Genomic DNA, 15,616 nt, shown 5'->3' with positions numbered 1-15,616 from the left:
AATCAGGATCCTCTTCCAAAATCTGAAGCCAATCTTGGACTGCTAATCTGTCAACTGAAAAAAAGTGTGGTAATGGGGGATAATAACATTAACAGATAAATATCAGCCACTCTTCAGCCTCCATATAACTTAAAGGAATAGTCTAGTCAAAATTAAACTTCCATGATTCAGATAGAGCAAGCAATTCTAAGCAACTTTCTAATTTAATCCTCTTATCAATTTTTCTTGGTTCTCTTGGTATCTTTATTTTAAGAGTAAGAATGTAAGTATAGGAGCCGGTCCATTTTTGGTTCAGCACCTGGGTTGCACTTTCTGATTGGTGTCTAAATGTAGCCACCAATCAGCAAGCACTACCCAGGTGCTGAGCAAAAAAATAGTCCGGCTCCTAAGCTTCCATTCGAATAAAGATACCAAGAGAACCAAGAAAAAATGACAATAGGAGTAAATTATAAAGTTGCTTAAAATTGCATGCTCTATCTAAATCACGAAAGTTTAATTTTGACTACACTATGGGGCCTAGTTATCAAGCCGTCAACCTCAAATACGCTGGAATTCCGCAGTGTATTTGTGGCGAGGCTGATACGCCTTAGTTATCAAAGGCTCGAGACCGGCAAAAGTAGAATTTTGTGACGTAAGCATCGATCTGCCGGACTCAGTCCGACACAGATTGATTCTTACGTCACTCCAGATGTTCCGCACACAAGTGCGGCACATTCTCACTACTTTTGCTAGTTATCAAAAAACTAGCAGGTACGCTCGGCACTTTTACGGCCCAGCGTACCTGGTTTTCAATCCGCCACCCCTGGAGGCGGCGGATCCCATAGGAATCAATGGGAGTCTGACCATAGCGAAAGTACAAGTTCGCTGCTGACAGACATCCCATTGATTTCTATGGGAGCTGTCTACACCTAACACCCTAACATGTACCCCGAGTCTAAACACCACTAATCTGTCCTCCCTACACCGCCGCAACTAAATAAAGTTATTACCCCCTAAACCGCCGCTCCCGGAGCCCACCGCAAGCTACTCTATACATATTAACCCCTAAACCGCCGCTCCCGGAGCCCACCGCAACTATAATAAATGTATTAACCCCTAAACCGCCGCTCCCTGAACCCACCGCAACCTATATTAAATGTATTAACCCCTAATCTGCCCCCCCTACACCGTCGCCACCTATAATAAATTTATTAACCCCTATCCTGCCCCCCACTACGCCGCCGCCACTGTAATAAAATTATTAACCCCTAAACCTAAGTCTAACCCTAACGCCCCCCTAACTTAAATATTAATTAAATAAAACTAAATACTTACCTTTAAAATAAACCCTAATATAGCTACAATATAAATAATAATTATATTCTAGCTATTTTAGGATTTATATTTATTTTACAGGTAACTTTCAATTTATTTTAACCATGTACAATAACTATTAAATAGTTATTAACTATTTAATAGCTTACCTAGCTAAAATAAAGAGAAATGTACCTGTGAAATAAATCCTAACCTAAGTTACAATTACACCTAACACTACACTATACTTTAATAAATTATTCCTATTTAAAAATAAATACTTACCTGTAAAATAAACCCTAAGATAGCTACAATATAATTAATAATTATATTATAGCTATCTTAGGATTTATATTTATTTTACCGGTAACTTTGTATTTATTTTAGCTAGTTAGAATAGTTATTAAATAGTTATTAACTATTTAATAACTACCTAGCTAAAAGAAATACAAATTACCTGTAAAATAAATCCTAACCTAAGTTACAATTAAACCTAACACTACACTATCATTAAATTAACTAAATAAACTACCTACAAATAACTACAATTAAATACAATTACATAAACTAACTAAAGTACAAAAAATAAAAAAAGCTAAGTTACAAAAAATAAAAAAATAAGTTACAAACATGTTAAAAATATTACAACAATTTTAGATACTTACACCTAATCTAAGCCCCCTAATAAAATAACAAACCCCCCCAAAATAAAAAAATTCCCTACCCTATTCTAAATTAAATAAATTTCAAAGCTCTTTTACCTTACCAGCCCTTAAAAGGGCCATTTGTGGGGGCATGCCCCAAAGAAAACAGCTCTTTTGCCTGTAAAAGAAAAATACAACCCCCCCCAACATTAAAACCCACCACCCACATACCCCTAATCTAACCCAAACCCCCCTTACAAAAACCTAACACTAATCCCCTGAAGATCATCCTACCTTTAGTTGTCTTCACTCAGCCGAGCCACCGATGGAACTGAAGAGGACATTCGGAGCGGAAGAAGTTAATCCTCCAAGCGGCGCTGAAGAAATCTTCCATCCGATGAAGTCATCATCCAGGCGGCGCTGAAGAAGTCTTCAATCCGGCCGATGTCATCTTCAAAGAGGCGCTGAAGAGGTCTTCTATCCGGGCGAAGTCATCTTCCAAGCCGGGTCTTGAATCTTCCTTCCGCCGACGCGGAACCACCTTCTTCACCGACGGACTACGACGAATGACGGCTCCTTTAAGGGACGTCATCCAAGATGGCGTCCCCTCAATTACGATTGGCTGATAGGATTCTATCAGCCAATCGGAATTAAGGTAGGAAAATCTGATTGGCTGATGGAATCAGCCAATCAGATTGAGCTCGCATTCTATTGGCTGTTCCGATCAGCCAATAGAATGCGAGCTCAATCTGATTGGCTGATTGGATCAGCCAATCGGATTGAACTTGAATCTGATTGGCTGATTCCATCAGCCAATCAGATTTTCCTACCTTAATTCCGATTGGCTGATAGAATCCTATCAGCCAATCGGAATTGAGGGGACGCCATCTTGGATGACGTCCCTTAAAGGAGCCGTCATTCGTCGTAGTCCGTCGGTGAAGAAGGTGGTTCCGCGTCGGCGGAAGGAAGATTCAAGACCCGGCTTGGAAGATGACTTCGCCCGGATAGAAGACCTCTTCAGCTCCTCTTTGAAGATGACATCGGCCGGATCGAAGACTTTTCTTCAGCGCCGCCTGGATGATGACTTCATCGGATGGAAGATTTCTTCAGCGCCGCTTGGAGGATTAACTTCTTCCGCTCCGGATGTCCTCTTCAGTTCCATCGGTGGCTCGGCTGAGTGAAGACGACTCAAGGTAGGATGATCTTCAGGGGATTAGTGTTAGGTTTTTGTAAGGGGGGTTTGGGTTAGATTAGGGGTATGTGGGTGGTGGGTTTTAATGTTGGGGGGGGGGTTGTATTTTTCTTTTACAGGCAAAAGAGCTGTTTTCTTTGGGGCATGCCCCCACAAATGGCCCTTTTAAGGGCTGGTAAGGTAAAAGAGCTTTGAAATTTATTTAATTTAGAATAGGGTAGGGCATTTTTTTTATTTTGGGGGGGTTTGTTATTTTATTAGGGGGCTTAGATTAGGTGTAAGTAGCTTAAAATTGTTGTAATATTTTTAACGTTTAACTTATTTTTTTATTTTTTGTAACTTAGCTTTTTTATTTTTTGTACTTTAGTTAGTTTATGTAATTGTATTTAATTGTAGTTATTTGTAGGTAGTTTATTTAATTAATTTAATGATAGTGTAGTATTAGGTTTAATTGTAACTTAAGTTAGGATTTATTTTACAGGTAATTTTGTATTTCTTTTAGCTAGGTAGTTATTAAATAGTTAATAACTATTTAATAACTATTCTAACTAGCTAAAATAAATACAAAGTTACCTGTAAAATAAATATAAATCCTAAGATAGCTAGAATATAATTATTATTTATATTGTAGCTATATTAGGGTTTATTTTAAAGGTAAGTATTTAGTTTTAAATAGGATTCATTTAGTTAATAAGAGTTAATTTATTTAGATTTATTTAATTAATATTTAAGTTAGGGGGGCGTTAGGGTTAGGGTTAGACTTAGGTTTAGGGGTTAATAATTTTATTACAGTGGCGGCGGCGTAGTGGGGGGCAGGATAGGGGTTAATAAATTTATTATAGGTGGCGACGGTGTAGGGGGGGCAGATTAGGGGTTAATAAATTTATTATAGGTGGCGACGGTGTAGGGGGGGCAGGATAGGGGTTAATAGGTTTAATATAGGTTGCGGCGGGTTCATGGAGCGGCGGTTTAGGGGTTAAACTATTTATTTAGTTGCGGAGAGGTGCGGGATCAGCAGGATAGGGGTTAATAATTTTATAATAGAGGGCGACGGTGTAGGGGGGGCAGGATAGGGGTTACTAGGTATACTGTAGGTGGCAGCGGTGTCCGGGAGCGGCGGTTTAGGGGTTAATACATTTATAAGAGTTGCGGCAGGGTCTAGGAGCGGCGGTTTAGGGGTTAATACATTTATAAGAGTTGCGGCGGGGTCTAGGAGCGGCGGTTTAGGGGTTAGTAACTTTATTGAGTTGCGGGAGGCTCCGGGGGCGCCGGTATAGGGGGTAGAACAGTGTAGTTTAGTGAGAGTGCTTAGTGACAGGCTAGCAATAAAGCTGGGAAAAAGCCGAAGGGCAGCGAGATCGGATGAGTGATAACTGTCACAGTCCGCTGCTCATCGCCCCGCGGCTTTTTGACAGCTTTATTTGATAACTTAGGCGTATTTTTTCAGGTCCGCGGCGGCGAAGGTAGGCGAGCTTAGGCGGGCGTATTGGGCCGGCGAAGCCAGAAAAGTAGACGGCTTGATAACTACCCCCTATCCCTTTAACAAAAATAATAGGAGATGAAAGAGCAGAAAGCAAAAGTAAACACCAACTCAACAAGTGTACAAGGATTAATATACCCTTGAAAAAAAAAAAAAGCTTGGTATATGAGTGCACCCGTAAGATATTACACAAAGCATTACTCTTACAACTCTTGCGTAACCACAGGGGCCTCAGAGGTCTCTCTTGAGACTGGGCCCCACACATCTACATGGCCTGTATGGTCCTTTAGTAAATGAATAGTGTTGTTCCTACAGTGTCAGGGATGTCATAGTGCTGCTTTTAATAATGACCCTTATGAAAAATACATTGTGTATGTTAGTGACCTTTTAAAGGGGGTTTATAAGAACCCTTGCATATGTATTTTTTTTATAAGGGTATTCTTTAATAGCAGCACCATGCCAAGAGGTGACAGGTGGTGACTGGGCCCCACCCGTATGCCCCCTGCAAAACAGGGGTCACAGTGTACAGTTTTGACTTTACAAGTATGGTGGCAGGACAATGTTGTACAGTAAAACCTGCCACCATATTTGTACAGGGAGGTAACACAATTGCATATTCTCTGGTGTAGACTAACCAACAGAGAATGACGACAAAGTATCAATGAGAAGCAGCAGCTGTTGCCGCTATGTGGCTGCTGGTTTAGCTTCTGCTAACTGCAAACAGCAAGAAAGGGTGCTATTGAAATAAGGGGGCCCGGCAACAGCCTTTGCTCTGGGGTCTATTGAGGTCTAATTACACCCCTGTAAACAATATAACAGAGAACAGAGATAGTATAATATCCTATAATGCATCTTCATATAACAATAAAACATAACTATAGACTTAAAGGGACAGTCAAGTCCAAAAACACATTTCATGATTGAGATAGGGCATGCAATTTTAAACAACTTTCCAATTTACAAAATTTGCTTTGTTCTCTTGGTATTCTTAGTTGAAAGCTAAACCTAGTTGGTTCATATGCTAATTTCTTAGACCTTGAATGCCACCTCTAATCTGAAAGCATTTTGACAGTTTTTCACCACTAGAGGGCATTCGTTCTTGTGTTTCATATAGATAACATTGAGCTCATGCATGTGAAGTTACCCTGGAGTGAGCACTAATTGGCTAAAATGCAAGTCTGTCAAAAGAACTAAAATAAGGGGGCAGTTTGCAGAGGCTTAGATACAAGGTAAACACAGAGGTAAAAAGTGTATTATTATAACTATATAACAAAGGAATTACTAATAAAGAAATCCTAATAGAAGGTACTATATAATCTAAACCAGATTGCTATACTAAATTGCTTACCAATATAAAAATCTGACAGAAATAAAGTATCTTATCTGACTTGATGTGGTAAAAAAAGAAAGGTGAGATATTTCCAATATGTATCTCTCTAAGTATATGTAGCACAAAATAGCATAGTTCAAATTATATGCAAGTGATTGACTCGCTGCCACATTTCGTGATATTAAGAAATATATATACACAGCAACAAGGTATACAACAACAGAGTATACAACACGGTATAAAAGGGATATCAGAGTAAAAATGAGTCTCTATATAAATGTTTCCCACTTGTGGCAGATGACCCAGAAAATTCTAGGTAGATGTATCTGTGGTTCAGATGTATAAGATGTGGCTGGAACAGGCTGCACTCTCCTCACATCAGAATGTCGTGGAGTCTAAAAAATGAGGAAAAAGGAGAGGCGCTTGTGTGTACCAATATATGACAGGTTAATCAACCTATAGTTCCCAAATCAGGGTATTCACATTTTGGTGAAGCACTCAGACAGTGCTATTAGGCCCAGGCTGGGTATTTAGCAGCAACCCAGCTTACTGAGCTCCCCGAGACAGGAACAGGACACTCGAGCAGAGACACTGGAACACTGAAGCTTGGTAACCCCAGGGGCTGGAAGTTGGAGATAATCCCCAGCTGACAGCTGGCAACTCCCCAGTAGGAGTGATTGGTAAGTAGTGAGTGGTAGGCAAAGAGAGAGAGGTTCCAATATAAAATAAGATTTATTTAAAATCATAAAAAGATAAAAACAGGAACCAAAAGGTAGGGTATGTGGGTAGCCCTCCTTATATACATGCAACGCGTTTCTCAGTGCTTCACAACGCTGTTTCATCAGATGCTTATTTTATATTGGAACCTTTCTCTGTTTGCCTACCACTCACCGCTTACCAATCACTCCTACTGAGGTTACCAAGCTTCAGTGTTCCTGTTCCTGTCTCGGGGAGCTCAGTAAGCTGGGTTGCTGCTAAATACCCAGCCTGCGCCTAATAGCACTGTCTGATTACTTCACCAAAATGTGAGTACCCTGATTTGGGAACTATAGGTTGATTAACCTGTCACATATTGGTACACACAAGCGCCTCTCCTTTTTCCTCATTTATTATTATAACTATGTTGGTTATGCAGAAACGGGGAATGGTAATAAAGGGATTATCTATCTTTTTAAACAACAAAAATTCTGGTGTTGACTGTCTCTTTAAGAGCAGTTAAAAAAACAAACAAAAAAAACACAACCCACCCATGATATCTATAAGGTGCTACTCATATTAAAACAAAATCACCTGTTTATGATAAGCATGTTACATACACTTGCCAAATATTCTAAAGGGACAGTCTAGTCAAATTTAAACTTTCATAATTTAGATAGGGCAAATTTGCTTTGTACTCTTGGTATTCTTTGGTGAAAGCTAAACCCAGGTAAGCTCAAACTGATTGCTAATTCGTTGAAGGCCACCTCAGTGCATTTTGACATTTTTGGCACAGCTAGAAAGCGCTTGTTCATGTGTGCCATATAGATAACATTGTACTCACTCCCGTGGAGATATTAATGAGTCAGGATTCAGCACTGACTAGCTAAAATGCAATGAGGTTTAGATACAAGGTATTTACAGAGGTAAAAAGTATATTTATATAACTGTGTTGGTTATGCAAAACAGGGAATGGCTAATAAAGAGATTATCTATCTTTTTAAAGAATACAAATGCTGGAGTAGACTGACATAGGCCTTAAAGGGACACTGAACCCACATTTTTTCTTTCGGGATTCAGATAGAGCATGCAATTTTAAGCAAGTTTCTAACTTACTCCTATTATCAATTTTTCTTCGTCCTCTTGCTATTTTTATTTGAAAAAGAAGGCATCTAAGCTTTTTTTTTGGTTCAGTAATATGGACAGCACTTTTTTATTGGTGGATGAATTTATCCACCAATCAGAAAGAACAACCCAGGTTGTTCACCAAAAATGGGCCAGCATCTAAACTTACATTCTTGCAGTTCAAATAAAGATACCGAGAGAATGAAGAAAATTTGATAATGGAAGTAAATTAGAAAGTTGCTTAAAATGTCATGCTCTATCTGAATCACAAAAGAAAACATTTGGGTTTAATTCTAATCATTCTGAAATTCTCATGCAATGTAAAAAAAAGTGGGATTTTGCTGTTTTTTTTTTTTTTTTAAATGATCACAATCTGATTCAAACTCAGCCAAGCTTGTTTATTCCCATTAATTTATTTCACCACTATGTCACCGTTAACGACAAATAATGGCTGATAATATGTGTTTAAAGGGACAGACAACTCAAAAATGTTTTATTGTTTAAAAAGATAGATAATCTCTTTTATTACCCATTCCCCAGTTTTGCATAACCAACACTGTTATATTAATACACTTTTTACCTCTGTGATTACCTTGTATCTAAGCCTCTTCTGACAGCCCCCTGATCACATGACTTTTTATTTATTATCTATTGACTTGCATTTAAGCCAATTAGTGCTGTGTTAAGCACAACCCAAGGGCGTGAGCACAATGTTATCTATATGGCTTACATGAACTAGCAGTCTCCTGTTGTGCAAAGCTAATTAAAAAAGCAAGTGATAAGAGGCTGTTTTTAGTGGCTTAGAAACAGGCAGAAATTTAGAGGTATAAAGGTTATAAAGTTTATTAATATAACAATGTTGGTTGTGCAAAGCTGGGGAATGGGTAGTAAAGGCGTTATCTATCTTTTTAAACAATAAAAAATGTTGTGTTGACTGTCTCTTTAAGAAATATAATTTTGTTATGAACACATCTCTATTAAATTAAATTATTTTGTAAAATATGTGTTGAAGTAACATTAATCTGAGCTCTCATTTTGTTATGAATACATCTCTATTATATGATTTTATTTGAAACCTGCAAAGTAAAGAATGTCTCTGGGTATCTCCTGATATCCTAATGTCTTTCTCATCAGATGCGGAGGTGTACATTGCAGAAAACACTCTTAAATCTACAGTCATTTACAAGGTGGCAGCCAAGGACCCAGATAATGATATTGTGCAGGTGATTTTATATTTACAAATAGAAATAGAGTTGCACCACTAAAACTAGACTTTTTTTTACAATATATATAAATCAACCATATTGTACAGAAGGCATACTTTCATATTGCTATTTATAGTATTTCTTCATATAGCTTAAAGGGACACTGAACCCAAATTTTTTCTTTTGTGATTCAGATACAGCATGACATTTTAAGCAACTTTCTAATTTACTCCTATTATCAAATTTTCTTCATTCTCTTGGTATCTTTATTTGAAATGCAAGAATGTAAGTTTAGATGCCGGCCTATTTTTGGTGAACAACCGGAGTTGTCCTTGCTGATTGGTGGATAAATTCATCCACCAGTAAAAAGTGCTGTTCAGAGTCCTTAACCAAAAAAGCTTAGATGCCTTCTTTTTCAAATAAAGGTAGCAAGAGAACAAAGAAAAATTGATAATAGAAGTAAATTAGAAAGTTACTTAAAATTGCATGCTCTTTCTGAATCATGAAATAAAAAAATTTGGGTTCAGTGTCCCTTTAATGTTTGAAGTACAGTTGTTTCCTTCTTTTACACAATCTATTTATATAATTCTCTATTTACAGTTATTGAAACCATTTTCTAAGCTTTCAGGAAATTGTCAGTACTTAAGTGTTTTGTTTCAATTATGGTAAAATAGTGCATTTCCAAGGAAACGTACCATGAATATAGCTTATTGTTTATATCATAAGAAACAAAATAGAATATAATCTATCAGCTGAAATGATCAAACAAGACTGGCCGCTAGCAGGTGCTGTCAATCATCCAGATCGTATCGGATTGGGATGAATTCAATAAGCCACCTTTTAAGTGGCGGAGAGGTTAAGGAGCAGCGGTCTTACATTCGCTGCTTGATAAATGGAGCCCAAAGAGTTGATAGAGAAACACATTTCTAATGGAGGTAGAAAATTTAGACCTTTTTACCTGCCCATGTCACATTGATGAGTTGTTAGTGACTCTCCATCATAATCACTGCTGCAGAAGCCATCTTGTAACCGCTTCCCTCTAGGTGCATAGAAAGAGTTACACTGTGAAGGATACGGACATAAAAAAACAAAACAAAAAAAGAACAAACTAATTAAAACAGGAAAACACCCTAAAATAAAACAGTCCACTCTAACATATGCACATGTCCACTACTGTGTTAGATATATATTATATGTATATTCATTGTTCTACTGTGTATGTGGCTTTATACTAAAAAATTATTGTGTTGTCACTCTCTCAATTTATGTAATTAACTCATAGACGATTTTTAGCTGAAGTTCCTTTGATTTTAACCAATAGACAGCATGTTAGGGTTTTAAATAGTGTGTACCTTTTTGAGTCTAGTATGCTATGATTATGGCTTGTTTAAGCTGAAACGCGTAAGCATTCTTCTTAGCTGATATGTGTGCTACTGAGTGTAGCATGTGGACAGTCTGTTAACATTTTAATCTTATGCTGCAATAAATGCTAAGTTTTAAGGATATACTCTGGAAGCCGCTCCTTTCTTCGCTTTTTGTAATTTTCCTGTTTGCCAGCTTTAAGGAGCAGACTTCACCTTGCAACCAGTGTTTGTTTATTTGCCTGCTTTGTAGTCGTCGCTACAGGATTTTAGCTGTTGCTACAGGACCGTATGCCTGCCTGGAGGGGTTTTCTCCTAGTGACCGATGCGGCCACACTAGAAGTCTGGAAGTATCATAGGGCTTGATCGGCTGACGGCGGCGGATGAAACAGGAAGTATCCTTTTTGGCCGTTACCAGCCGACGCCCCTTACACTCCCTCAGTGAGCACGGTGGATTAGACAGCACCGGGAGAAACATACGGAGATCAGAGAGTGTTTGTTTATGAAGTTAATTCAGCGAGCAAGAGAGGTGAGATCACCCACACCACACAAGGACATCTGGTAACCATTTGGGGTTTGAGACCCACCTTCTGCATATATTTTTTACCTACCTAATATGATAAGGCAAATCAGTGGATTTGAAGTGTACCCGGAGGGGACTAACATGCACCAACAAATATGAACACTCAATTTTGAGACCCTACCAGCTGTTTCTCTAATTCTCTAAATTTCCACTTCAGGCTAAAAAATTAACTACTTAAGACGATCGGGTTAATTTTGACATAGAAATGCACAAGTATACTATTAATACTACGACTTCCATAGTCCATAAGTGTATTATCTATTTGTGTTCCCTCCTCTACTCCCCTCATTTTTGCATATATGCCTCTTGTCATTGGCTCATCCACTATGTTCAAATATCTATCAGCAAGTGCTACCTAGGGTGCTGAACCAAAAATGGGCCGGCTCCTAAGTTTCCATTTCTGCTTTTCAAATGAAGATACCAAGAGAACAAAGAAAATTGATAATAGGAGTAAATTAGAAAGTTGCTTAAAATGGCATGCTCTATCTGAATCATGAAAGAAAAAAATTGGCTTTAATATCCCTTTAAATCCTTGTCATTGCATACCCCTATTACTGTACCCAGCAAGAAGGAATTTTAAACTATACAAATAAATGATAATAATAATCATAATAATAATAATAATTGCTTTGGCTTACATTAGGCTAACATTTGTTGACAAAAAAATCTGATGTGGTATAATGGAGACCTATTTCATTGCAAAGCATGCAAGCTAAATAACTAATAATTCAAAGCATATTTAAAGTAAAATATTTATGAGACATAAAAAGGCACAAACACCCTTGAATGTTATGTTGTTATAGATTAACATAATATTATATTACTTGTCACAAACCAACATCAATGTTATGTTAAAGATTTCCCTGTCATATTTTCATTCAACTTTATTTCACAAACAACCACAATGTGCTCTTCGTGATCTATGTTGCTAAGCAACCCCTCTTTATTTAAATGCTTCCTTCACAATGCAGATTGATATGGTGAAAATAATACTTTGGTAAAGTAACACAAAGCTAATGCTTGGCTAGATTTAATTGGACCATATCTGCAAACATACAGAGATCAGAGAGTGTTTGTTTATGAAGTTAATTTAGCAAATCAGTAATTAATGTGCATTTATTCACATTTTGATTAGTGTTAAGGTCAAAAATACGTTTTCATGGTCTGATAAAGCATTGAAGTTTAATAGACTTTACTCTGTTCTTTTGGTATCATTTGTAAGCAAGCATGCCTAGGTAGGGGCAGGAGCAACAATGCGCTACAGGGAGCTAGCTGCTGATTGCTGGCTATGCACATGTCTTTTGTCATCACCAGATATACTAATTTAGGTCCCATTAGTGCATTGGTGCTCTGGAGCTGACTTTAACTATGTGTTTAACATATATGCAGGGGGTTAAACACAGTTATATGCAAGCAATAGTGCAGTAAAAATGTTCAAAATAGAGCATTTTCTTTCTGCATTTTTATTTCTCTTTAAGCAAAGAAACAAACATCAAAACTTAAATAGGACAAAGTGTCAGTAGCCGACTTACTCAACAAAGGGCCATGGTGCAAACATTTTTTTTTGAACCCCCCAAAGGTAGCTCAGTAGTAAGCAATAGTGATAATATACATGCTCTGTATAATGATTTTGATGATAGATTGATGGACCTGGAACCTGCACTAATAAAAGCCTCCCTTGCATTAGGATTGTATATTTTCTGCACATGCCTATGTATAGACTGGTTGCTATGGGCACCTCAGTACCACCACATCTACTGCACCAATGGTAGTTCTGCCCCCTGCAAAGTATCATTGCTGGTCGACAGTTTACAATGATTCTGTTATGGTTGACATTTAAATTGTAGAATGTATGTTCCCCTTGACATTTGTTCTGCCATTTGAAAGTTTCTATAGAAAGTAGGTTAACATTTGAATATTATATTTGAATATTCATTGCAATGGGCTTTTATTGAAGTCTATGAATATCAACATTCAAATCTTAATATTCAAATAATCAAATATTACAGTAAAGTTTCTAATGTTACAGCAGATAAAAAGAAAATTAACCTTGATGTCACTGGATGGGGGCGTGGCTTATAGCCTTTATTAGTCTATGTCGCAGTTACTAAGTTAGATGTGTTGTGCAAGCTGTATACTTCTATGCTCTGCAATAAAATAGCGTTGTAGCTTCTATGCTGTGTCCTGCATCTCGTGACATAGTGTCAGAACTACTTGCCTGCGCTTCTGTTTTCTGAGTAATGACGATATCGAAGTTTACCCCACCTGAGCCTTTTGATTTCTCTCAGCCTGCAGCTTGGCCCACATGGCGTCAGCGGTTTCAACACTTCAGGATTGCTTCCAGGCTGGACAAGGAGAGTGGTGAAGTACAAGTTAATTCTCTTTTATATGCTATGGGGAAAGATGTGGAGCCAGTGTTCAATGCCTTTACTTTTCAAGAAAGGGAAGAATTTGACTTTGAAATAGTTATGAATAAACTCAGTTCTTACTTTGTGCCCAAAAGAAATGTGATTCATGAGAGGGCTTGTTTTCACAAACCAGCCCAGCGTGTGGGAGAATCTGTGGAGTCATTTGTGCGCAGCCTGTATGAACTAGCTGAATTCTGTGAGTTTGGTGTTGCTAAAGGACAGCAAATCAGAGACAGAATAGTTATAGGAATTGCAGATGCTGAGGTCTCACTGAAGCTACAGTTGGAGGCTGAATTAACGTTAGATGGGGCTATTACGATGGCCCTCCAGAGTGAACTGGTGAAAAAGCAAAGTGCTGATCTGAGGTCTGAGAGTATTGTGGCTGAAGTGCAGCAGTTCAGGATATCTGCAGGTGAAAGGCACAGTGTGAGTGGTAGACCAAGGGCAACAGATAGGCCCAGAAGCGGATGGGCACAGCAGGCTCGATGCATGCGGTATTACCGTACCCATAATCAGATTGTCGCATGCCCCGCTAAAGATAAAAGATGTAGAAAGTGTAACCGAATGGGCCATTTTGAAGTGTCGTGTAAAATTGAATATATTAAGGAGATGCAGATGGATAGTGACCAGGAGGGTCAAGAAGTGTCCTTTGTTGGGTCTGTTGTTGAATGGTCTGGTTCAGACGAAGATTGGTGGGTTACCCTTACTGTAATGAGAGCCAAAGATTAACACGGGAGCAGACATCACTGTTATGCCCCTTGCAGCATTCATAAAACTGCCTTGACAGCCTCAGCTTGCGAAAGTTACAACGAAAGTTCATAGTCCTAGTGGTCACATTGATTGTGCGGGGAAATTTCTTGCCAGCTGTGAGTACAAGCAGAGGAAATTCACCATGTGGGTTAATGCAATTAGAGGTCAGTGTGTTAACAACCTATTGAGCAGGAAAGCCGCCTGGGGTTTGGGCCATGTCACCAGAGTGAATGAGATTTCGAAAGACATGTTTTGTGAATTGGGCCTACTGAATTGCAACCCAGTCCGAATATCACTTAAAAGTGATGCAGTCCCATACAGCATTACCACCCCTTGTAGAATTCCATTCCCGCTCATGCCTCAAGTGGAGAAGGAACTTCTGTGTATGGAGAATATAGGAGTTATTGAAGAGGTTTTTAAAGCAACTGACTGGTATGCCCCTATTGTGTCTGTTGCGAAGAAAAACTGAAAGGTACGCATCTGCATAGACTTGAAAGGCTGAATGAGGCGGTGAAGAGAGAGAGATATGTGCTGCTGACGCTTGAAGACAAAGCTCCGAAACTGGCTGGGGCAAAGTTCTTCTCTACACTGGATGCTTCCAACGGCTCCTGGCAGATACCTCTAGATCCACAATGCCGCAAACTGACTACCTTCATTATACCAGTAGGTCGGTTTTGCTTCTGCAGACTACCCTTCAGGATATCTTCTGCTCCTGAAATCTTTCAAAGAGAGATGAGTTCCTTCCTAAGGGACCACGAGGGCTCTGCAGTCGTCATGGACGACATTTTCGTGTATGGGTCTACATTGGAAGAACATGATCAGCAATTGAGCTGTGTGCTGCAGACCATTAGAGAGTCCGAGCTGAAATGAAATATAGAGAAATGCCATTTCAGAATATCTGAGTTTTGTTACTTTGGGCACATCATCAATGGAGATGGCATCAAGCCGGACCCTGATAAAATCCTTGCTATTAAACAGATGAAAAGTCCTTCTGATGTACACGAGCTGAGACAAATATTTGGCCTTGTGAATTATGTGGGCAGGTTCCTTTTTATTTATCCACAGTACTGCACAGATTTATCCACAGTACTGCACCCTATCACAGTGTTGTTGAAGAAAGATGTTGCTTGGGTCTGAAGTCCTTCACAGGAAGAAGCTTTTGTACAGGTGAAGTCCTTGCTGGGGTCTGCCCCAGTGTTAGGGTTATACAACCCTTCTAAAAAGACTGTGGCTAGTGCTGATGCGAGCAGTTATGGGCTAGGGGCCACCGTCCTGCAGCTGAATGAGAACAAACTACAGCCCATCGCCTACTGTTCCAGTACACTGATGGCTGCTGAGTCGAAATAAACCCAAATTGAAAAAGAGTGCCTGGCTGCAGTTTGGGCCTGTGAGCGCTTCCAGGGTTACCAAGTGGGTTTAGAGAAATTTAGTCCGGAGACTGACCATAAACCACTAGTCCATCTAATAAACTCCTATGATATTGACAAAACACCCCTAAGATGCCAGAGACTTCTGATGAGGCTGCTCAGGTTCAACTTTCAAGCAGTGC

The 15,616-nt window shown here is 38.9% G+C and overlaps 1 protein-coding gene across 1 annotated transcript in view; it reads left to right on the top strand.

Moving 5' to 3' along the window:
- LOC128636363 (uncharacterized) overlaps positions 1 to 15,616 on the top strand; it is a 168,405-nt gene that overhangs the window by 37,741 nt on the left and 115,048 nt on the right. Inside the window, exon 6 of the mRNA XM_053689390.1 lies at positions 8,895 to 8,983. Within this exon, the coding sequence (XP_053545365.1) occupies positions 8,895 to 8,983 (89 nt within the window). The remainder of the gene's footprint in view (positions 1 to 8,894; positions 8,984 to 15,616) is intronic.

The sequence above is a fragment of the Bombina bombina genome, chromosome 7 (assembly GCF_027579735.1).
Source record: "Bombina bombina isolate aBomBom1 chromosome 7, aBomBom1.pri, whole genome shotgun sequence".
Classification (NCBI taxonomy): Eukaryota; Metazoa; Chordata; class Amphibia; order Anura; family Bombinatoridae; genus Bombina; species Bombina bombina.
This window is presented reverse-complemented; position numbering and strand designations above follow the sequence as displayed.